The following is a 26,101-nucleotide window of genomic DNA, read 5'->3' on the forward strand; positions in this document are numbered from 1 at the left end:
GGCCCACTGAATCTTCCAGTAGATGATCTGTTGCTCTCTCTCTGCTCCCCATGACCTTTGTTAGTTTGGTCCTCACTCCAGGAACTGTTTTCAATGAATGGTAGATATAAACAGAAGTTAATCCTTTCCCTTTGTGACCCTCAGGTCCTCAGGTTCGTCCAGCCCGTGGTTGTCTCGGGAAAAACAGCCTCTGGCCCCGCCAAACTGAGAAATCCTGTTTGTGTGGATGCTGTGTGACGTGTTGCCCAGTTACAAACCCGCACTGCAAAATGTCAAACAGTACACAATATGCAATTAAATGATTGAGCTTTATAATTCTTAATTTGACAATATGGTTAGTAAAGAAACAAAAAAAGGTCCCGTTCTCGTGAAACAGTCCATTGCACAACGTTGGAGCTCACTGATCGTTCGTTTGTTCCCGTCGACCTCCGAGCGTAGCCGGCCCTCGGACCCTCGCTCCTCAGTCCACTCCATCTGGTGGTCTTCCAACTCTCCTCTCCATTGCTCCCTGACAGAAGACCGCAAAAAACCTGGCTCCCAGACATACAACATCCTCTCATTGGCTAACGTGTCCCGTTACCTCTGGCCATAACCCAAACGTTGCTGCTACAGAGAAACCATTACGTTAGCAGTGGAACATTACATATTAGCCATTACATTAGCCTCAGCAGTGAAACCTTACAGCGTGTTATACCTTTACATGCTAGGACGAGATACATATATAATTTATTGATCAAGTTTATTATTTTTCAGTGATGCCTGAGTCCACTTCGGAACAGAATTTCAAGTCATTGGGATGTGATGTTGCTGCTCCATGTAATAAGGTGAATTTGCATAACTAGTCTCATTCAAGGATTTAAAGTGGGCTCAACACCAAGCTCAGAATGCTATGACAACATTGAGGAAGTAATTGGACAAAATGTGGCATCCAGCTCAGTCACAAGCCACTGTGACTGGTGAGGATCAGTGCAGGACTAGCTCCAAAATCAAACTGGCATTAACTCCATCCATTATCCCACTGCTTTCTGCTTTACCCCACCTTGCCCGGCCGCTCCTGTTTCTCACCAAGTGGCTCTTCGATCGCTGCCACGAACTGGGAGGTGCTTGTCACTGCTTGCCTGAAGTGGGTTGCAGCTGGTCACAAAGTGAATGTTTCCTACCTCATTCCTGTCTGTGAAGGGAACAGGAGTAATAACATGCTTGCTTTTCTACGTGGTTGTTGCTTCCTGCATTATACTGGGACTTATGACATATCTATTGCAGAAACATGGAGACCCTACAGCAGAATACAGGCCCTTCAGCCCACAAAGCTATGCCAAACATGTACTTAATTTAGAAATTACCTAGGGTTACCCTTGGCTCTCTGTGTTTCTGAGCTCCATGTACCTGTCCATGAGACTCTTCCATGACCCAATTGTATCCGATTGTGTACAGCACGTGCAGCTACGTGAGTGGTGTGTATGACTGACCAGGGCTGTGTAATCCTGTTCCTCGAGTTCTTTCCCCTCTCTTTAACACAGCTTAAGAGACTGAGCAAAGCTTCAACCTGTGCTGAGTAATAAGGAGTTGGCGGGTTGTCTGCTCTCCCTCTGCGGGTTTCCCAGCGCTGGCTGGCTGAGGGATGCAGGTTATACTCACATGGTCAGTGCTCACAGACTTCCAGCCCTGGCCTTGTCTGTCCCAGGGTCATGGAATCAGTCACAGAGCAATACAGCGCAGAAGCAGGCCCTTTGTCCCGTCTAGTCTGTGCCGAACTATAGTTCTGCCCAATCCCATTGGCCTGTACCTGGAACATAGCCCTCTATACCTATTCCATCCACATTTTTCTGAGATGTTGTAATACACCACTAATGCTGACAGCTCATTACAGACTCCCTGAAGTGAAGAAGTTCTCCCTTAAATATTTCACTCTTCACCCTTAACCCATGGCCTCTAGTTCTAGTCTCAGTGGAAGAACCCTGCCTGCATTTAACCTATCCATACCCCTCATCATTTTGTATACCTTCATCATTCTTCTACACTTGAGGGAGTAAAGTCCGAACTTACTTAACTGTTCCCTGTTACTCATCCCCAAATTCTAGCAACATCCTTGTAAATTTTCTTTGTACTCTTTCGATCTTATTGGTAGTTTTTCTGTAGTTACCAGAACTGCGCATAATTTGGAACCATAGAATATTACAGCACAAAAACAGGCCCTTTTGGCCTTTTTTGGCTGTGCCAAACCATTTTTCTGCCTAGACCCACTGACCTGCACCTGGACCATATCCCTCCATACCCGTCTCATCCATGTACCTGTCCAAGTTTTTCATAAATGTTAAAAGCATTTACCACTTCATCTGGCAGCTCATTCCACATTCCCACCACTCTCTGTGTGAAGAAGCCCCCCCACCCCCATGTTCCCCTTAATCTTTTCTCCCTTCACCCCAACCCATGTCCTCCAGTTTTTTCTCCCCTAGCCTCAGTGGAAAAAGCCTGCTTGCATTCACTCTATCTATACCCATCATCATTTTATATACCTCTATCAAATCTCCCCTCATTCTTCCATGCTCCAAGGAATAAAGTCCTAACCTATTCAACCTTTCTCTGTAACTCAGTTTCTCAAGTCCCGGCAACATCCTTGTAAACCTTCTCTGCACTCTTTCAACCTTAATTAGGTGACCAATACTGCTCACAATTTAAAGTGCAAACACGAGGAAATCTGCAGATGCTGGAAATTCAAACAACAACACACACAAAATACTGGTGGAATACAGCAGGCCAGGCAGCATCTATAGGGAGAAACGTCGACAGCGCTTCTCCCTATAGATGCTGCCTGGCCTGCTGTGTTCCACCTGCATTTTGTGTGTGTTGCTGCTCACAATTTGTAGTGTGTGAAGTAAGAGAAGTGGGTGCAGTTACTGTTACAAGAGAGAAGGTGCCCGGACCAGATGAACTGCACCCTAGGGTTTATAAAAATTAGAACCCTGACAGATGAGGGCATAACCAGCCAATCTTCGTGAGAGATGTGGCTATATTGAGGGACCCATTGAGTTCTCACCATTGTGAATCAATTGTCATTTAGAATTTAAATTGTACTTGACTTAAGAAGAATTCTTCCAGGCAGAACTATAGGGCACTGCTGAGGCTGGGTCCAGTTGTGCGCCCGGCACTGGGGAGTTTGCTGCTACCCAAGACAAGCTGGGTTTGAGTTCTGTTGGTAACTTGTTAAACGTTCGCTTCTCCAGGAAGTGGGCGAGACATCAAAGTGCAATCTCAACAAAAGGAAACGTCTTGAGTCTGAGGAAGAGCAGGTCTTCAAAAAGCCGTGCCAGAAGGAGGAGTCAAGCAACAACATCGAGGCCGAGGAAACGCAGGTCTTCAAAAAGCCGTGCCTGAAGGAGGAGCCAAGCAACCACATCGAGGCACTTCCCAATGCTGGCCCCGGTGGTACCGTACAGAGCCCCAGTCACTGTATAGAGAATGTAATTTCTGTTGTTGACCTTAACGGACAGGAACAGACAGACAAGTTCCAGGACATTACAGGTAAACTTACTTTCCTTCCAGATACACCCTGTGGCCACTTTATTAGGTACAGAGGTAAACCAGCTCCTTAATGCAAATATCTAATTAGTCAATCATTCGTCAGCAGCTCAATGCATAAGAGTATGCAGACATGGTCCAGAAGTTCACTTTTTACTTGGGCCTAACAGCAGAATGGGGAAGAAATGTGATCTAAGTGTTTTTGATCGTGGAATGATTGTGAGTGCCAGACAGGTTGGTTTGAATATCTCAGAATCTGATGATATCCTAGGATTTTCATGCACAACAGTCACAACAGTGTCTAGAGTTTACAGATTATGTTGCAGCAAATAAAACTGTCCAATGTGTCTGTGAAAAGGCCTTGTTAATGAGGGAGATCAGAAGAGAATGGCCAGACTGGTTCAAGTTGACAGGAAGGCAACATTGATTCAAATAACCACTCATTATAACATTGGTGTGCAGAAGAGCATCTCTGAATATGCAACACTTTGAAGGTGGGCCTCAGCAGCAGAAGATCACGAACATACTCAGTGGCCACTGACATTGTAACACAAATCCATTCCACGCTCTCTACAAACATCCCACAATTTTGTTTATTTTTGGTGAATTTTCATATCTCTCAAAAGTGCAATAATTTCTCTACCTGCTGTGGTCAGTGGGCACTGTGAACTTAATGAATGATAATGTGTTTTTTAACTGGCAATAAGCTCCCATAAACCTAAAAATGGTGAATTAGAAACATAGAAAATCTACAGCACAATACAGCCCTTCGGTCCACAAAGCTGTGCCAAACATGTTCTTTCTTTAGAAATTACCTCGGGTTACCCATAGCCCTCTACTTTTCTAAGCTCCATGTACCTGTCCAGGAGTCTCTTAAAAGACCCTATCATATCCACCTCCACCACTGTCACCGGCAGCCCATTCCACACACTCACCACTGTCTGTGTGAAAAAAAACTTCCAAGCACCTTAAAACTGTGGCCTTTCGTGTTAGCCATTTCAGCCCTGGGAAGAAGCCTCTGACTATCGACACAATCAATTCCTCTCATCATCTTGTATGCATCTATCAGGTCACCTCTCATCTTCTGTCGCTCCAAGGAAAAAAGGACAAGTTCACTCAACCTATTCTCATAAGGCATGCTCCCCAATCCAAGCAACATTCTTGTAAATCTCCTCTGCACCCTTTCTATGGTTTCGACATCCTGTAGTGAGGCAACCAGAACTGAGCACAGTACTCCAAGTGGGGTCTGATCAGGGTCCTATATAGCTGCAACATTACCCCTCAGCTCTTAAACTCAATCCCAAGGTTGATGAAAACCAATGCACCATATGCCTTCTTAACCACAGAGTCAACCTGTGCAGCAGCTTTGAGTGTCCTATGGGCTCGGACCCCAAGATCCCTCTGATCCTCCACACTGCCAAGAGTCTTACCATTAGTACTATATTCTGCCATCATATTTGACCTACCAAAATGAACCACTTCACACTTACCTGGGTTGAACTCCATCTGTCACTTCTCAGCCCAGTTTTGCAACCTATGGATGTCAGGCTTTAACCACTGCCAGCCTTACACATTTTCCACAACAACCACAACCTTTCTGTCATCAGCAAATTTACACACCCATCCCTTCACTTCCTCACCCAGGTCATTTGTAAAAATCACAGAGAAGGGGTCCCAGAACAGATCCCTGAGGCACACCATTGGTCACTGACCTCCATGCAGAATATGACCCGTCTACAACCACAATTCCCCTTCTGTGAGGAAGCCAGTTCTGGATCCACAAAGCAAGATACCCTTGGATCCCATCCTCCTTACTTTCTCAATAAGCCTTGCATGGAGTTTCTTATCAAATCCCTTGCTGAAATCCATATACACTACATCTACTGCTCTACCTTCATCAACATGTTTACTTGGAACCTCAAAAAATTCAATCAGGCTTGTAAGGCACGACTTGCATTTGACAAAGTCATGCTGACTATTCCTAATCATATTATGCCTCTCCAAATGTTCATAAATCCTGCCTCACAGGATCTTCTCCATCAACTTACCAACCACTGAAGTAAGACTCACTGGTCTATAATTTCCTGGGCTATCTCTACTCCCTTTCTTGAATAAAGGAACAACTTCCGCAACCCTCCAATCCTCCGGAACTGCTCCCATCCCCATTGATGATTCAAGGATCATTGCCAGAGGCTCAGCACTCTTATCCCCCGCCTCCCACAGTAGCCTGGGGTACATCTTGTCCGGTCCTGGTGACTTAACCAACTTGATGCTTTCCAAAAGCTCCAGCACGTCCTCTGTCTTAATATCTACATCCTCAAGCTTTTCAGCCTGCAGCAAGTCATTACTACAATAGCAAAGGTCTTTTTCCATAGTGAATACTGAAGCTAAGTACTCACTAAGTACCTCTGCTATCTCCTCCAGTTCCACATGCACTTTTCCACTGTCACACTTGATCAGTCCTAATCTCTCACGTCTTATCCTCCTGCTCTTCACACACTTGTAGAATGTCTTGGGGTTTTCCTTAATCCTGTTCGCCAAGGCCTTCTCATGGCCCCCTCTGGCTCTCCTAATTTCTTTCTTGAGCTTCCTGCTACCCATATAATCTTTTAAGATCTCTATCATTACCTAGCTTTTTGAACCTTTCATAAGCTCTTCTTTTCTTGACTAGATTTACCACACCCTTTGTACACAACAGTTCCTGAACCCTACCATCCTTCCTCTCTCTCATTGGAATGCACCCATGCAGAACTCCACGCAAATATCCCCTGAATGTTTGGCACATTTCTTCTGTACATTTCCCTGAGAACATCTTTTTCCAAGTTCCTGCCTGATAGCCTCATATTTCCCCTTTCTCCAATTAAACCTTTTCCTAACTTGTCTGTTCCTATCCCTCTCTAATGCAGTGGTAAAGGAGATAGATTTGTGGTCACTGTATCCAAAATTCTCTCCCACTGAGAGATCTGACACCTGACCAGGTTCATTTCCCAATACCAGATCAAGTACAGCCTCTCCTCTTGTAGGCTTATCTTGTGTCAAGATAACCAATCTTGTAGGCAATCTTATTTCTTGTGTCAAGAAACCTTCCTGAACACACCTAATAAACTCCACCCCATCTAAACCCCTCACTCCAGGGACATGTCAATCAATATTTGGGAAAATAAAATCACCCACCACGACAACTCTAATTATTACTCCTTTCTGTCTCTCTATCTGCTCCTCGATGTCCCTGTTACTATTGGGTAGTCTATAAAAAACACCCTTTCTTGAGTTATTGACCCCTTCCTATACCTAACTTACATCCACAGAGACTCCGTAGACAATCCCTCCATGTCTTCCTCCTTTTCCACAGCTGTGACACTATTAGTGATCAACAGCACCGCACCCCCACCTCTTTTGCCTCCCTCCCTGTCCTTTCTGAAACATCTAAAGCCTGGCACTCTAAGTAGCCATTCCTGTCCCTCAGCCATCCAAGGCTCTGTAATGGCCACAACATCATAGCTCCAAGTACTGATTCACAGCTTAAGCTCATCTGCTTTGTTGGTAATAGCCCTCGCATTATAGTAGGCACATCTCAAGCATTTGGTCTGAGCGCATCCCTTCTCTATCACCTGCCTGTGCTCTGTCTTGCACTGTCTACAGGCTTTCTTTATTTCTGAGTTAACTGCCTCTTCCTCCGTCTCTTCAGTTTGATTCCCACCCCTCAGCAATCCTAGTTTAAACTCTTCCCAGTAGCCTTAGCAAACCTCCCCACTAGAATTCAAGTGCAACCCGTCCTTTTTGTACAGGTCACTCCTGCCCCCAAAGAGGTCCCAATGATCCAGAAATCCGAATCCCTGCCCCCTGCTCCAATCCCTCAGCCTTTATCCTCCACCTCACTCTATTCCTATACTCACTGTCATGTGGCACAGGCGGTAATCCCAAGATTACTACCTTTGTGATCCTGCTTCTCAACTTCCTTCCTAACTCTCTGTAGTCAGCTTTCAGGACCTTCTCCCTTTTCCTGCCTATGTTGTTGGTACCAAAATGTGCCACGACCTTTGGCTTTTCACCTATCCACTTCAGGATATCTTGGACATGATCAGAAGCATCCCGGACCCTGGCACCTGGGAGGCAAACTACCATCTGTGCTTTCCTGTGTCCACAGAATCGCCTGTCTGACCCCCTAACTATAGAGTCCCCTTTCACAGCTGCCATTCTCTTCCTTTCCCTACCCTTCTGAGCCATAGGGCCAGACTCTGTGCCAGAGGTGCAGCCACTGTTGCTTCACCCAGGTAGGCCATCCCCCCCATCAGTACTCAAGCTGAAGTATTTATTGTCAAGGAATATAGCCACAGGGGTGCTCTCTAACCTCTGACTCCTGCCCTTCCCTTTCCTGACTGTGCCCCACTTATCTAAGATACAGTTCTATCCATGAGCCAGAAATCCTCTAAATCAGTGGGACCCAACACAGATCAGGACATCACTTTGTCAAGCACCTTTACTCCATCGATAATAGTCAGAATCTCCCGGTAGCCAGCTATTGTAATTCCATCTTCCATTTCTTCACTAATACACCTGTTCACAGACTCCCCTACTTGGCACATGGAGGTCAGAGGGACAGCACTTCATATTCTGCCTTGGTAGTTTCCAACCTGATGGAATGGACATTGATTTCGCTAACTCCAGTACCCAATCCCCCTTGTTTTCTCTTATCTCACTGGCTGCAATTCCCCTTCTCTTTCCTCCCCACCTCCCTCTTGATATGCTTGTCACCCTCCCTCTAGACCCTTCTTCACCCCTTTATTCCATGGTCCACTGTCCTCTCCTATCAGATTCCATCTTCTTCAACCCTTTGTCACCTCCACCTATCTTCTCCCAGCTTCTTGTATCAATCCCACTCCCTCCACCTGTCTTTCTTGCCCCTCTCACCTTGATTCGTCTGTCACCTGCCAGCTCTCTCTTCATTCACTACCCCTCCCAACCTTTTATACTGGCTACCTCCCCTCTTTCTTTCCAGACCTGCTGAAGGATCTCAACACAAAGCATTGACTGTTAATTTCCCTCCATTGATGCTGCCTGGTCTGCTGAGTCCCTCCAGATTTACAGAATTAGTGAGTCTTCCTTGTATCTCTGTCAGTGAGCTAAATTGATCCATGAAGCTAATGAGCACTTTGAGCTCTGAATTCAAGGAATCTGCTGCAGTTACTGAGCAGGTATTGCCTCAGACAGTGACTGGCTGGCCTGAAGGGATCCACAGACCCTTATCCACGGGTTCCGCATATGCGGATTCAGCCAACCGTGGATCGGGAAAACCGGGAAGTTCTCTCTCCAGCACTTGTTGATTGAGCATGTACAGACTTTTTTTTTCTTGTCATTATTCCCTAATCAATACAGTATAACAACTATTTGCATAGTATTTACATTGTATTAGGTACTATAAGTAATCTAGAGATGATTTAAAGTATAGGCAGCCCTTAAGTCAGATTTGTATGTAAGTCAGAACAGGTATGTCTGGTATTATTCAGTGTTAATCAAATGTTTGTCTTTGTATATAGTATATATTTTACCTTTCTATGCATATAAAACACTTAAACGTATTTATTTCAATAATTAAACCACTGCGTTGCTTAGTAATAATTGTAGCTTTCATCGGGGCAGGGCCTTTCACATGCTCCATTATTCTCACTTTATCCTTTAGAATTATTCCAATCGTTGACTGACTGTAGCCTAACACTTTTCCAATGACCGATGGCGTTTCACCTCTTTCCGATCACTTTATTATTTCCACTTTATTTTCAATCATAATCGTTTTCCGTCAACGGAACAGAAACACTGCGTATTCAGCGCAGCCGTGGGCAGCAGGTCCTGAGCTCCGCCGGGTCCTAAAGTCCACCTGCACTGAGACAGGTTAAATAAGGTCTGGAGCTCCCCTGGGTCCTAAAGTCCACCCGTACTGAGGTTTAAGACTTGAACATCTGCATTTTTCGGTATCCACGAGGGGTCCCGGAACCAATCCCCCATGGATAAGGAGGGCCGACTGTACCTATTTAATGTTGAACAAGGAATGCATTCCAGTAAATGTTCTTTCTCTACTAAACCACTAATGGCAGATTTTCCAACATTTATCTCATTCTCTCCAACATTATGGGTTCTAATTGATTGCTTTGTTTATATCAGAAACACAATCTGATCCTGAATGTTTTCTCTCAGCTATTCCAGTGGAGATGATACAGATAGATTCTGAAGATTCCAGCTGAGATTCGGCTGGAGGTAAAGGCCTGAATTGGAACGGAAAGGCCCAGCAGCAGCACTGACACTCAAGACTGTGGTGATTAATATTGACTGATGGTTGTAATGTGTAATACCTGCACTATTGATCTGTTATCTGGAATTGACATGGATAGAAATGTAATTAGTTGCTTTATTGCTTTGGGTAGATGGAGCTCGTCAGCCTGGGAAGGCAGTGCATCTAAGAGAGGGAAAACTCTGATTTCAAACCTCCGCTGCCTTGCGGCCATACCCACTCATGGGAAAGGCTTCGGGATTAAACCCTGAGGACAAATCCGGAGCTGGAGTCCCTAAGGCAGTCCGACGTTGCCTTCAACCTCGTTCTGCTAACTCCCGCGACATCACTGGTGCCAAGCTGTATTGGCCCTTGCCCTTCCCTTGGACAACATCAGTGGCGTGGAGAGGGGAGACTTGCTGCATGGGCAACTGCCAGTCTTCCATACAACCCTGCCCAGGCCTGCGCCCTGGAGAAGACTTTCCAGGCGCAGATCCATGGTCTTGTAGACAACTGGATGCCATACATACTTTATTGCAGTCTTTAAATGTATCACTTTGCGCTGTGTAACTTCTCTTTCATATTAAGTATCCACTCTCTTAAAACAAAGTTCAGCTGTAAGCCAATCAGTTTATTAACATAGCAAATAGATTACTAAATTTGGCATGATTCAGTCTAAGTATTTACTGTTTTTTATATTTTTTTTGATTCTTTTCAAAGCAACAATGATCATTTTTTGAAATCTCTTGGCCATCAGCACACCATGTCCATGCTGGTCCATTTACACTGATCCCATTTGCCAGGATTCGAACCATATCCATTTATGCCTTGCTTTTTTAAGCACTTGAAAAATTGCATCTGCAAGAATAATTATGTCTGACTCCATCAGCCCCTCTTACAATGAGTTCCAGATATCATGGGAATGAAGGCAGAGCAGAGAAGGCTGAAGTTTCTGGGAATAGTTCACAAGGCGTAGGATAGATGTGTTCCACAGAGGAAGAAGTTCTCAAATGGTAGGGGTGTGCAATTCTGAGGCACCACCTTTTGAAGATGTCCTCACTGGACTTGTCAGAATCACGTTTAATGTCACCGGCATTTGTCGTGAACTCGTTGCCTTTGCAGCAGCTGTGCAATGCAATGCGTAATAGTAGAAAAAAACATGAATTACAGTAATATATATATATCAGACAGTAAAAATAGACAGTAACATCTCTATTTTGAAGATTATCAAAGTTAACGAGGGTCCTTTCCACACTGAAAAGTTATTTTCAAGATTATGAAAATTAAATAAATATTTTTCTGTTGGTCTACACAGAAGATGTCACAACAAATCTCTTGGAAGTATTGGAGAACAACAGGTCTAGGGAGAATAGGGAACAGAGGGAAATTAGCATTAGTTCATGAGTGGTGTTGGATAACTTAATGGGACTGAAAACTGGCAAATTTCAAGGATCTGCTTGCCTGGTTATGAAAAAGGGGAAGAGGGGGCTGTGGATGGATAAGCTGGCTGTCATCTTCCAAAATTCATTGGGTCAAGAACAGTTACCATAGATCGGAAGATAGCTAACATTATCCCACTATTTAAGGAAGAAGGAAAACTGTAATCAGCTGGGCTGTTATCTGCAGTTTGGTGAATGCTATCATGCTTGATAGAAACATAGAAAACCTACAGCACAATACAGGCCCCTCAGCCCACAAAGTTGTGTTGAACATGTTCCTACCTTAGAAATTACTAGGCTTACCTATAGCCCTCTATTTTCCTAAGCTCCATGTAACTACCCAAAAGTCTCTAAAAGACCCTATCGTATCCACCTCCACCACCGTTGCTGACAGCCCGTTCCACGCACACACTCTCTGATTAAAAAAACACCCCTGACATCTCCTCTGTAACTACTCCCCAGCACCTTAAACCTGTGTCCTCTTATGGCAATCATTTCAGCCCTGGGAAAAAGCCTCTGACTATCCACACGATCAATACCTCTCATCTTCATATACACCTCTATCAGGTCACCTCTCATCCTCTATTGTGTCATGTCACAACATGGTGTCACGTACCCCATGACCAGGTTACCAAACCAGCAGAAATGGAATGATACGTTGGAGTCTGGGGGTACTGTAACTAAAGGTGTTTATTAGTAAACTAAGTAATATAGTATCAAAAATGTAAATATACATATAAAACAGGTTAGCAATGATAAATACAGAAGTGTAGGAATAAGAATCAAAACCAAGCTCTATCGTAGTCTGGGTAAATGAATAGTCTTAAGATAATGCAGAGTTCAGTTCAGTTCAGCTTGGGTTGAGGTAGTTGCTGTTGTGACGTTGGGGGGAGAGAGAGAGAGAGCGAGTGAGAGATGAGCAGCTGCAGCAGGCAAACCTTCCGTTGTCTTCTTGTTCCGTTGTGGTCACTGATTATGACCCCTCCATTCCAGGTCAGACCGTACTTCAGTGGTGGGCTCATCACCCAGGCATGGGTGGACACACACACAAGCCGCCACCGGTCTGCCTTCACACACTGTGAGCCTCTGACCGATTCCCCCGAATCGATCCTCCAAGCCCCCACCTTCCTGTGGGTGCACAACACTCTTTCAGTGTCCAGTGGCATGTTTGCCGGTGTCTCAGCAGACTCATCTTTTATCTCCCCTGCCGGCGTACCAGCCATCCATCAACTGTCCATGTCCATCAAACTGGCCACTCCCTCCTGTCTCAGCAGGCACCTGGTACCCACTATGCTGTGTCAGCAGGGATTCACACAAGCAGGCAAAGTGGCAAAATCTTTGGAAGTAAAGTCAACAATCAGCGAAGAAGACATAATTTTTAAATCCTTGTGTCTCTCTCATTATCAGTATGTGCAGCATGGTGCCTCTCCCCCTCTTTATCTCTCTCTCTCATTAGCAGCATACTTCATGGGGGGTCAACTCTGGATCCCATCTCCCCATGGTTTTCTCATCACACATAACCTTAAAACAATTTTTACCGGGGGAGGGAATTCAATAGTAAGGCACATTACAGAGTCTAATATAATACAGATGCAGTCATTAGCCAACAGAGTAACACAGATATAATTTCCAATCTAACACCTAGATAAACAATCAGCACTTACATTGTCAGTTGCCTTTGTATGTCAAATTCTTGTAACATCAGACTCCAACTTAGTTGTGGTCTATTCTTATCCTTCATGTTAGTCAAAAATACCAGTGGGTTGTGATCAGTATAAACTATCAATGGTTTCCATGCCGGACAAATGTAAACCTCAAAATGTTGTAACGCCAGAATAAATGACTAATTCTTTTTCTACACTGGAATAGCTTTTTTTAATGTAGGTGTATATTACAGAGGTTAAACAGATACATGTGTGATTATCACGTAACACATTACAGAAGCGTATACAAATACTAATCTATATTTCACTTTTAAACTTAACATTCAGTCAATCTACCATGACATTGTCTTTATTATTCACATGCTTTGTTACAAAATCAAATCAAATTCCTGCAGAACCAAATCTTGTTATTCAAAGTGGTGTTTTATCAACCATTATCTCTTTTCCACTTCGACACAGAACACTTAACCCTCACGTGATCAGAGTGCTCACCAGCTTGGAATAGGCCTTCACAGACCTCCTGCACAGGGGGTAGCTTATCACTAATGTTTTCCAGACTAAGCCCATTTGCTGAACTTCCAAACAACTCATTAATTTTAAGCAAGTCATTAATTTTATCTTCAAGATCTTTAAGTCTATTACTTCTTATAACACCAGCAGGTGATCCCTCTTGGTCAAAACAACACTTCAAGTTTTGCCTCTCCAAATCACAAACTTGAACAACATAACCACGTTATTTATCTTTAAATTCCAAAACAAACTGTAACAGACTAGCAGGCACCTTGTTACCAACCCACTATCCCTTCAGCATGGTCAATGCTTCTAAAACCAATCCAGACTTTAAATTTCCCTTATTCAAAAGTTCAGGAACAATACTTTTTCCTTTATCTTCAATAATATTCACATCACCAGCTTTCGTCTCATCACTAACTTCTAGAACACCTTCTAACACAAGTGACTGAGAATCCTCACTTTCCACTGGTGCCCCTTACTCACTGAACCAAGTCCATCTGACCCAAAAGGACTGCATTCCTTTTTAACCAAGTCAGACACCTCAGACCTTTCCTGAGTTTCAACACAAGGCTCAGTACCCTGTGAATCCACAGGTACTTCAACAACATGAATACAGGCAAATGGGACAGCTGCTTCTTCTAGGCTTTCAATACCCATCCCAGTCTCAAATTCCAAGTTCCCCTGATCCTCCCAGTTACTCTCTGGGCAACTCCCATCTGGAGCAAACTCAACTTTGCGGGTTAAAACAACCTCGTCTGCTAACCCAGCAGACTCCCTCAAGGTAGTGGCATCCTCTTCATCTCGGAATGCCCTTACATCATCGGGAACATACTTAAATTCTCAACAACAACCAGCTCCTTCAAGCTATCTAAATCACCAGTGTCCAACCCTGGACCTTCTAGCTGCCACATCTGTTTCTCATCTTGGCTCTGTGCCTCCATAAATTCCTTCCTCATATTAGACCAGTAAAATTCTCTCATAACTCTTAACTACCATTTTCCTTACTCCAAAATGTCCACCTAGGGGTATCTTAAGGGCCAAGTTCAAAATTTTGTCCCTATAAACCTTCGGAACCACCACCTGGTGTACCACTGCCCAGTCCTCATCTGCAGGCATGGTGGTCGGCCTCCACATTCTCATTAATACTCCCTCCTTCATATAGTAGCCCACTGGCTCCTTCTTAATTCCTGCTTCAGAGAGAGCTGTCTCCTTCAATGCCACAAGCTCATCACGTCTCTGCTCCTTTATAAGTTCCTTCCTTGCTAATGGTAAATACACCTCCTCTCCCTTACTTTCCTTAGCTCCACTATCCTCTTTCTTCTCATCCTTTAACCCCTCCTGGTGCAAGGCTGGGAAAAACATCTCAGCTAAATCAATGCCAGACTTAGTTAAATTTGTGCCTGTCTCAGCCGCCTTTCTCGACATGCTGCAGGTTACTGTGCAGGCGGGATAAGCATTAGAATCTATGGGCGTGTCCTCAGCACTTACAGGCTTGTTCGTCAGCTTCACTGCTGAGTACACATCCCCACCTGCAAGATCATTCCCGAGTAAGACATCCACATCACGTATCAGGAGTGCAGACCGCACCCTGATCGTGACTGGTCCAGATACTTTTGGAGTATAAAAATATTATGGAGTATAAAAGTTGTATTATTTGCTGTGCAACCAAAACTATGTAGTCAACTTGCTATGCATGTGTCCAAAATGATACATCTAGGAATGTAGAAGACATTTAGGAATGTGTGTTAAAGGTAGCTAAAGAGAAGTAGATTAGAACATTGGTCAGTTCTGAGTTTGCTATTTGCTATGCATGTACCCAATTTAGCAGGAGAATGAAATATTAAGAATGTTAATGAAAGGTAGCTAAGAGATGTAGATTAGAACATTATTAAGTCACGAAGTATTAAGAATGTAAACTTGCTATTTGCTAGAGAATGAAATCTTAGGAATGTAAAAGACAATGGTGTGTTAATGAGAGGGAGCTAAGAGATGTAGATTAGAACATGATTAAGTCAATGGGATGTACGTGTAGTACGTGTAAAACTGGACCAGGAGATTGATATAAAAAATGCTGTGTCCATAGATCGGTGGGCAATCAGCGACTAGCTCAATGACTGTCTCAGCTTTGATTTGCAAATTAAAGTTTAACCCTTCTTGAAGAATCTTCTGCGTCTCTTGGTCATTTCTGGGGCAAGAGAAACCACGACAAAATCAATATCATTACCAAGTAAGACATCCACGTCACATATCGGAAGGTGAGACCGCACCCTGATCGTGACTTGTTTGGATACCAACTCACACTTCAAAAATATTTTATGCAACAACACTACCTCAGTCCCTTTTCCAACCCCTTCTATCATCACGTCACCGGTCTGGGTCTCAGCACTAAAGTCCAACACACTGCTTAGGATTAGGGACTGAAAAGCCCCAGTGTCTCTCCAGATTTTCACTGGCACTGGGGTTGACCCTCCACAGATACCAGTTGGTTCAGAAGAAATTTCTCCCATCCCTCCTGAACTCAGCTTGGCTCCTTCTTCTTCTTTAGTGACATTTCAGTTGGCTTAATGCAGGCGGTTGGGGTTGGCGCCTTTCCTTTCCCTGTCACTTTCTTCAGAGCCAGGCACTTAGATGCTATGTGACCAGCCTTCCCACAATTATAACACGCAAAGCTGGGAAACTTCCTGCCAGCCTGCTTTTCCTCCTCCGTACCCTTTCCACTAGTCCCCAGCTTAATCTCTGACTTCGCCGGTGGGCTTTCTCTACCATCCCGACTACCCCTCTAGTAGCTCTTATTTGGGAGAAATTTTATGGGTTAAGGCATACTCGACTGCTAACTTTGCAATTGCAGACAGAGTCTCTGCCTCCTTCTCGTCCAAATACGTCCTCGTACCCCCAGGGACGCAACTTTTAAACTGCTCAATCAGCATCAGCTGTTTTAATTTGTCCAGATCCTCACCGGCCCCTTTTGAGGCGCACCAACACTCAAAATACCTGTGCATTTCATGGGCAAACTCTAAATACATGGCTTTCTCAAATTCCGGAACTTTTGCCGGTATGCATCTGGAACCAGCTCATAACTCCTCAGTATAGCCCGTTTTACTTCATCATAATCTTTAGCCTCATCCATAGACAATGCCGAATAGGCTTGCTGAGCCTTCCCCTTAAGAACACTCTGTAACAGAACAGCCCACATCTTAGGCCAGTCCTGATTCATAGCAACTTTCTCAAAATGGAGGAAGTACCTATTGACATCCATCCCCTCGAATGGGGGTACCAACTTAGCCTCCTGACCAACTTTGAACCCCCTGATTGGGTCCACCACATGTTCCCCTGCCTGCAACGCTTGTAACCTATCCATCTCAAACTGCCTTTACTTCTCCCTTTCCTCAGCCTCCAGTTTCCATACTCAGAACTCATAGTCCCTTTCCTTTCCTCCTCCTCCATCTTTAATCTCTCCATCTGAAGCGGAAGCTCAACCCTGTTAGGTTTACTCTCGGGAAACATCTCCTGCTCCTCTTCGGAAAACACCCCCTCAGATACATAGTGGTCAACTATGGCTCTCTGTATCTCCGACTTCCTCATTGCCAGTTTCACCCTCACAAGTTTCAACTGTCGCAATATTCAACAATTCCAAATTTCTGGATCCCCTACTGCCTCCGAAGTTGGTTCCCTTAAAAACTTGTCAATCTCCATCTCTGCTGTTTACCTGTATTCCCCACCCACCGAATCAGATAAAGGAATTTACCGCAATCAATCCGACAACCTACCTGTTCAGAATCCCGGACGAGCCCCCAATTTGTTACATACCCTGTGACCGGGTTACCAAACCAGCAGAAATGGAATGATACGTTGGAGTCTGGGGGTACTGTAACTAAAGGAGTTTATTAGTAAACTAAGTAATACAGTATCAAAAATGTAAATATACATATAAAACAGGTTAGTAATGATAAATACTGAAGTGTAGGAATAAGAATCAAAACCAAGCTCTATCATAGTCTGGGGTAAATGAATAGTCTTAAGATAATGCAGAGTTCAGTTTAGTTCAGTTTGGGTTGAGGTAGTTGCTGTTGTGACGTTGGAGAGAGAGAGAGAGAGAGAGAGAGAGAGAGAGAGAGAGAGAGAGAGAGAGAGATGAGCAGCTGCAGCAGGCAAACCTTCCGTTGTTTTCTTGTTCCGTTGTGGTCACTGATTATGACCCCTCCATTCCAGGTCAGACCGTTCTTCAGTGGTGGGCTCATCACCCAGGCGAGGGTGGACACCCACACAAGCCCCCACTGGCCTGCCTTCACACACTGTGAGCCTCTGACCGATTTCCCCCGAATCGATCCTCCAAACCCCCACCTTCCTGTGGGTGCACAATGCTCTTTCAGTGTCCAGTGGCATGTCTGCCGGCGTCTCAGCAGACTCGACTTTTATCCCCCTTGCCGGGATATCAGCCATCCATCAACTGTCCATGTCCATTAAACTGGCCACTCCCTCCTGTCTCAGCAGGCACCTGGTACCCACTATGCTGTGTCAGCAGGGATTCACACAAGCAGGCAAAGTGGCAAAGTCCTTGGAAGTAAAGTCAACAATCAGCGAAGAAGACATAATTTTTAAATCCTTGTGTCTCTCTCATTATCAGTATGTGCAGCATGGTGCCTCTCCCCCTCTTTATCTCACTCTCTCATTAGCAGCATACTTCATGGGGGGTCAACTCTGGACCCAATCTCCCCATGGTTTTCTCATCACACATAACAAAGGAGAAAAGGCCAAGTTCACTCAACGTATTCTCATAAGGCATGCTCCCCAATCCAGGCAACACCCTTGTAAATCTCCTCTGCACCCTTTCTATGGCTTCCACATCCTTCCTGTAGTAAGGCGACCAGAAATGAGTATAGTACTCCAAGTGGGATCTGACCAGGGTCCTATATAGCTGCAACATTACCACTCAGTTCCTAAATTCAATTCCACGATTGATGAAGGCCAATACACCATATGCCTTCTTAACCACAGAGTCAACCTGCGTAGCTGCTTTAAGTGTCCTATAAGCTTGAACCCCAAGATCTCTGATCCTCCACACTGCCAAGAGTCTTACAATTAATACTATATTCTGCCATCATATTTGACCTACCAAAATGAACCACTTCACACTTATCTGGGTTGGACTCCATCTGCCATTTCTCAGCCCAGTTTTGCATCTTATCAATGTCCCTCTGTATTCCCTGACAGCTAGCTCTCCACACTATCCAAAATACCTCCAACCTTTGTGTCATCAGCAAACTTACTAACCCATCCCTCCACTTCCTCATCCAGGTCATTTATAAAAATCACAAAGAGTAAGGGTCCCAGAACAGATCCCTGAGGCACTCCATTGGTGAACGACCTCCATGCAGAATATGACCCATCTCCAACCACTCTTTGTCTTCTGTGGGCAAGCTAGTTCTGGATCCACAAAGCAATGTCCCATTGGATCCCATGCCTCCTTACTTTCTCAATAAGCCTTGCTTGGGGTACCTTATCAAATACCTTGCTGAAATCCATATACACTACATCTACTGCTCTTCCTTCATCAATGTGTTTAGTCACATCCTCAAAATTAAATCAGGCTCGTAAGGCACAACCTGCCCTTGACAAAGCCATGCTGACTATTCCTAATCAGATTATACTTCTCCAAATGTTCATAAATCCTGCCTCTCAGGATCTTCTCCATCAACTTACCAACCATTGAGGTAAGACTTGCTGGTCTATAATTTCCTGGGCTATCTCTACTCACTTTCTTGAATAAAGGAACAGCATCTGCAACCCTCCAATCCTCTGGAACCTCTCCCATCCCCATTGATGATGCAAAGATCATTGCCAGAGGCTCAGCAATCTCCTCCCTCACCTCCCACAGTAGCCTGGGGTACATCTCATCTGCTCCCGGTGACTTATCCAACTTGATACTTTTCAAAAGCTCCAGCGCATCCTCTTTCTTAATATCTACATGCTCAAGCTTTTCAGTCCACTATAAGTCATCCCTACAATCGCCAAGGTCCTTTTCCATAGTGAATACTGAAGCAAGGTATTTCATTAAGTACCTCTGCTATTTCCTCTGGTTCCATACACTTTCCTTACACGCCTTATCCTCTTTCTCTTCATATACTTGTAGAATGCCTTGGGGTTTTCCTTAATCCTGCCCGCCAAGGCCTTCTCATGGCCCCTTCTGGCTCTCCTCATTTCCACTTAAGCTCCTTCCTATTAGCCTTATAATATTCTAGATTTCTAACATTACCTAGCTGTCTGAACCTTTTGTAAGCTTTTCTTCTTGACGAGATTTATTATTATCTTTGTACACCACGGTTCCTGTACCCTCCCATAACTTCTGTCTTCTGGAACGTACCTATGCAGAACTTCACACAAATATTCCCTGAACGTTTGCCACATTTCTTCGGTACTTTTCCCTGAGAACATCTGTTTCCAATTTAAGCTTCCAATTTCCTGCCTGATAGCCTCATAATTCCCCTTACTCCAATTAAACACTTTTGTAACTTGTCTGTTCCTATCTCTCTCCAATGCTATTGTAAAGGGGATTATGATCACTATCTCCAAAATGCTCTCCCACTAAGAGATCTGACACTTGACCGGGTTCATTTCCCAATACCAAATCAAGTACAGCCTCTCCTCTTGTAGGCTTATCTACATAATTGTGTCAAGAAACCTTCCTGAACACACTTAGCAAACTCCACCCCATCTAAACCCCTTGCTTTAGGGAGATGCCAATTTATCAATTATTAAAATCTCCCATCACGACAACTCTTATTATTACACCTTTCCAGGATCTGTTTCCTTATCTGCTCCTCGACATCCCTGTTACTTTTGGGCGACCTATAAAAAACACGCAGTAAAGTTATTGACCCCTTCCTGTTCCTAATCTCCACCCACAGAGACTCAGTAGACAATCCCTCCATGACATCCACCTTTCTGTAGCCGTGACGCTATCTCTGATCAACCTCTTTTGCCTCCGTCACTGTCCTTTCTGAAACATTTAAAATCCGGCACTTGAAGTAACCATTCCTGTCCCTGAGCCATCCAACTCTCTGTAATAGCCACCACAACATAACTCCAAGTACTGATCCACGCTCGAAGCTCATCCGCTTTGTTCACAATGCTCCTTGCGTTAAAATAGGCACATCTCAAACCTTTAGTCTGAACACGTCCCTTCTCTAACACCTGCCTATCCTCCCTTTTGTACTGTCTACAAGCTTTCTCTTTTTGTGAGCCAACCTCCTCTTTCCCAGTCTCTTCTGTTCGGTTCCCCCCTAACAATTATAGTTTAAACTCTCCCCAACAGCCTTAGCAAACCTCCCTGCCAGGATATTGGACCCCGGGGATTCAAGTGCAACCCGTCCTTTTTGTACAGGTCATACTTGTCCCAGAAGAGGTACCAATGATTCAGAAATCTGAATCCCTGCCCCCCTGCTCCAATCCCTCAGCCATGCATTTATCCTCCACCTCACTCTATTCCTATACTCATTGTTGCGTGGCACAGGCAGTAATCCTGAGATTACTACCTTTGTGGTCCAGCTTCTCAACTTTCCTTCCTAACTTCCTATAGTCTTTTTTCAGGATCTCTTCCCTTTTCCTACCTATGTCATTGGTACCAATATGTACCACGACCTCTGGCTATTCTCCATCCCACTGCAGGATATCTTGGTCACGATCTGAAACATCGCGGTCCCTGGCACCTGGGAGGCAAACTACCATCCGAGTTTCTTTCCTGTGTCCACAGAATCACCTGTCTGAACCCCTAACTATAGAGTCCCCTATCACTATTGCCTTCCTCTTCCTTTCCCTACCCTTCTGAGCCACAGGGCCGGACTCTATGCCAGAGGGACGGCCACTGTCGCTTCCCCCAGGTAGGCTGTCCCCCCCCCCCCCTCCAACCGTACTCAAACAGGAGTACTTATTGTCAAGGGGGACAGCCACAGCCATTGCCTCTTCCCCTTCCCCCTCCTGACTGTGGCCCCTGTGTGACCCCCTGCCTATAACTGCTTTCTATCACTCCTCGCTCTCCCTGAGCAGGCGAAGGTCATCGAGCTGCATCTCCAGTTCCCCAACGCGGTCCCTTAGGAGCTGTAGCTCAACAGACCAGGTGCAGATATGGCCATCTGGGGAGCTGGCAGACTCCAGGACTTCCCACATCTGACACTGAGCACAGAAAACTGGCCTCCCACACATACTACTTATTGCAATTAACCCAGTTAAACCTACCTATAACCTATAATCATCCTATAACCATATAACCATATAACAATCACAGCACGGAAACAGGCCATCTTGGCCCTCCTAGTCCGTGCCAAACCCTTAATCTCACCTAGTCCCACCTACCCGCACTCAGCCCATAACCCTCCACTCCTTTCCTGTCCATATACCTATCCAATTTTACCTTAAGTGACACAACTGAACTGGCCTCTACTACTTCTACAGGAAGCTCATTCCACACAGCTATCACTCTCTGAGTTAAGAAATACCCCCTCGTGTTTCCCTTAAACTTCTGCCCCCTAACTCTCAAATCATGTCCTCTCGTTTGAATCTCCCCTACTCTCAATGGAAACAGCCTGTTCACGTCAACTCTATCTATCCCTCTCAAAATTTTAAATACCTCGATCAAATCCCCCCTCAACCTTCTACGCTCCAATGAATAGAGACCTAACTTGTTCAACCTTTCTCTGTAACTTAATTGCTGAAACCCAGGTAACATCCTAGTAAATCGTCTCTGCACTCTCTCTAATTTATTGATATCTTTCCTATAATTCGGTGACCAGAACTGCACACAATATTCCAAATTTGGCCTTGTACAACTTTAGCATTACATCCCAACTTCTGTACTCAATGCTTTGATTTATAAAGGCCAGCGTTCCAAAAACCCTCTTCACCACCCTATCTACATGAGACTCCACTTTCAGGGAACTATGCACAGTTATTCCTAGATCTCTCTGTTCCTCTGCATTCCTCAATGCCCTACCATTTACTCTGTATGTTCTATATGGATTATTCCTGCCAAAATGTAGAACCTCACACTTCTCAGCATTAAACTCCATCTGCCAACGTTCAGCCCATTCTTCTAACCGGCATAAATCTCCCTGAAAATTGAAAATTGAAAATCCACCTCATTATCCACAACACCTCCTACCTTAGTATCATCAGCATACTTACTAATCCAATTTATCACCCCATCATCCAGATCATTTATGTATATTACAAACAACATTGGGCCCAAAACAGATCCCTGAGGCACCCTGCTAGTCACCGGCCTCCATCCCGATAAACAATTATCCACCACTACTCTCTGGCATCTCCCATCTAGCCACTGTTCAATCCATTTTATTACTCCAGCATTAATACCTAACGACTGAACCTTCTTAACTAACCTTCCATGTGGAACTTTGTTAAAGGCTTTGCTGAAGTCCATATAGACTACATCCACTGCCTTAGCCTCGTCAACATTCCTTGTAACTTCTTCAAAAAATTCAATAAGGTTTGTCAAACATGACCTTCCATGCACAAATCCATGCTGGCTACTTCTAATCAGATCCCGTCTATCCAGATAATTATAAATACTATCTCTAAGAATACTTTCCATTAATTTACCCACCACTGATGTCAAACTGACAGGTCTATAATTGCTAGGCTTCCTTCTAGAACCCTTTTTAAACAATGGAACCACACGAGCAATACGCCAATCCTCCAGCACAATCCCCGTTTCTAATGACATCTTAAAGATCTCCGTCAGAGCTCCTGCTATTTCTACACAAACTTCCCTCAAGGTCCTGGGGAATATCCTGTCAGGACCCGGAGATTTATCCACTTTTAAATTTCTTAAAAGCGCCAGTACCTCCACCTCTTTAATTGTCATAGGTTCCATAACTTCCTTACTTGTTTCCCACACCTTAGACAATTCAATATCCTTCTCCTTAGTGAATACTGAAGAGAAGAAATCATTCAAAATCTCTCCCATCTCCTTCGGTTCCACACATAGCTGACCACTCTGATTCTCTAAGGGGCCAATTTTATCCCTCACTATCCTCTTGCTTTTAATATAACTGTAGAAACCTTTTGGATTTACTTTCACCTTATTTGCCAAACCAACCTCGTATCTTCTTTTAGCTTTTCTAATCTCTTTCTTAAGATTCCTTTTACATTCTTTATATTCCTCGAGCAATTCCTTTACTCCATGCTGCCTATATCTATTGTAGACATCCCTCTTTTTCTGAACCAAATTTCTAATATTCCTTGAAAACCATGGTGCTCTCAAACCTTTAACCTTTCCTTTCACCCTAACAGGAACATAAAGATTCTGTACCCTCATAATTTCACCCTTAAATGACCTCCATTTCTCTATTACATCCTTCCCATAAAACAACTTGACCCAAACCACTCTCTCTAAATCCCTTCGCATCCCCTCAAAGTTAGCCTTTCTCCAATCAAAAATCTCAACTCTAGGTCCAGTCCTGTCCTTCTCCATAATTATATTGAAGCTAATGCTATTGTGATCACTGGACCCGAAGTGCTCCCCAACACATACATCTGTCAGCTGACCTATCGCATTCCCTAACAGGAGATCCAACACTGCCCCATCTCTAGTCGGTACTTCTATGTATTGTTGCAAAAAACTATCCTGCACACATTTCACAAACTCTAAACCATCCAGCCCTTTTACAGAATGAGCTTCCCAGTCTACGTGTGGAAAATTAAAATCTCCCACAATCACCACCTTGTGTTTACTACAAATATCTGCTATCTCCTTACACATTTGCTCTTCCAACTCATGCGCCCCATTAGGTGGCCTATAATACACTCCTATCAGTGTTACTGCACCTTTCCCATTCTTCAATTCCACCCAAATGGCCTCCCTAGAGGAGCTCTCTAATCTATCCTTCCAAAGCACCGCCATAAGATTTTCTCGGACAAGCAATGCAACACCTCCTCCTCTGGCCCCTCCTACTCTATCACACCTGAAGCAACTAAATCCAGGAATATTTAGTTGCCAATCACACCCTTCCTGCAACCATGTTTCACTAATAGCTACAACATCATAATTCCAGGTATCAATCCACGCTTTAAGCTCATCCACCTTTCTTACAATGCTCCTAGCATTAAAATAGATACATTTAAGATACTCTCCATCTCCTCCTCTCTTTCCATCCCTAACAATGCATTCAAATTTATTATCCTTTTCTTTCTTCTCCCCTACATCTTCGGGCTGAGCGCATCCCTTCTCCATCACCTGCCTTTCCTCCCTCACACACTGTCTATTTACTTGCTCCACTGGTGAACTAACCTCCTCTCCCATAGTCTCCTCAAATAGTCTCCCACCCCCCCATCTTACTAGTTTAAAGTCCGCCCTATAGCCCTAGCAAACCTCCCCGCTAGGATATTGGTCCCCCCACAATTCAAGTGTAACCCGTCCTTCTTGAACAGGTCACTCCTGCCCCAGAAGATGTCCCAATGATCCAGAAACTTGAATCCCTGCCCCCTGCTCCAATCCCACAGCCACGCATTCATCCTCCACCTAATTCTATTCCTACTCTCACTGTCGCGGGGCACAGGCAGTAATCCCGAGATTACTACCTTTGCGGTCCTTCTTCTTAACTGCCTTCCTAACTCCCTATACTCTCGTTTCAGGACCTTTTCCCCTTTCCTTCCTATGTCATTGGTACCTACATGTACCACGACCTCTGGCTCTTCACCCTCCCACTTCAGGATATCTTGGACGCGATCAGAAACGTCCCGAACCCTGGCACCAGGGAGGCAAATTACCATCCGGGACTCCCGATCACCTCCACAGAAATGCCTGTCTGAGCCCCTGACTATTGAGTCCCCTATTACTATGGACCTCTTTCTTCTAACCCTACCCTTCTGAGCTACAGGGCCGTCCTCTGTGCCGGAGGCTCGGCCACTGTCACTCCCACCAGGTAGGCTGTCCCCCCCAACAGTGCTCAAACATGAGTACTTATTGTCAAGGGGTACAGCCACTGGGGTACTCTCTAGTACCTGCCTCTTCCCCTTCCTGACTGTAACCCACCTATCTGCCTCCCGTGGCCCCGGAGTGACCACCTGCCTGTAACTCCTCTCTATCACCTCCTCACTCTCCCTGACCAGGCGAAGGTCATCGAGCTGCAGCTCCAGTTCCCTAACTCGGTCCCTCAGGAGCTGCAGTTCGGCGCACCTGGCGCGGATATGGACGTCCAGGAGGCTCGGAGACTCCAGGATCTCCCACATCCGACACCGAGAACAACAAGCTGCCCTCACACTCATACCTCCCAAATAACTGAAAATACAAGAACTAAAAGATAAGCCTACTGTGCCCTCTTCCGCCTAAGCCCTCTGAGCCCAAGCCCTACACTCTGCGCCCGGCTCACTCCGCTGCCCGCAAATGAAGCTGCCCGCTTCTTAAGGCGGCGTTCTTTATATATCTTCCCTCCTTCCCGGGCCTCCTTCACGCGCCTGCACAGTCCCACCTCTCAGAACTCCGATCTGAGAAGCAATTGGACAATTTGAAAATGGCCGCCGCTGCACTTCCTCTCAAGCCTCGCTGTCCTCTTCCAAAAGAGAACTACCTCACTCAGTATCTCCTTTATATATCTTCCCTCCTTCCCGGGCCTCCTTCACGCGCCTGCACAGTCCCGCCTCTCAGAACTCCGATCTGAGAAGCAATTGGACAATTTGAAAATGGCCGC

At 44.8% G+C, this 26,101-nt stretch overlaps 1 protein-coding gene across 1 annotated transcript in view; it reads left to right on the forward strand.

The window, feature by feature from the left end:
* Nucleotides 1-13,083, forward strand: part of LOC132401259 (protein PML-like) — a 53,638-nt gene extending 40,555 nt beyond the window's left edge. Inside the window, exons 5-7 of the mRNA XM_059983282.1 lie at nucleotides 754-824; nucleotides 3,225-3,522; nucleotides 9,712-13,083. Coding sequence (XP_059839265.1) covers nucleotides 754-824; nucleotides 3,225-3,522; nucleotides 9,712-9,758 — 416 coding nt within the window. The 3' untranslated portion in view covers nucleotides 9,759-13,083. The remainder of the gene's footprint in view (nucleotides 1-753; nucleotides 825-3,224; nucleotides 3,523-9,711) is intronic.
* Nucleotides 13,084-26,101: the final 13,018 nt, after the last annotated feature.

The sequence above is a fragment of the Hypanus sabinus genome, chromosome 10, assembly GCF_030144855.1.
Source record: "Hypanus sabinus isolate sHypSab1 chromosome 10, sHypSab1.hap1, whole genome shotgun sequence".
In the NCBI taxonomy this organism is placed as follows: domain Eukaryota; kingdom Metazoa; phylum Chordata; class Chondrichthyes; order Myliobatiformes; family Dasyatidae; genus Hypanus; species Hypanus sabinus.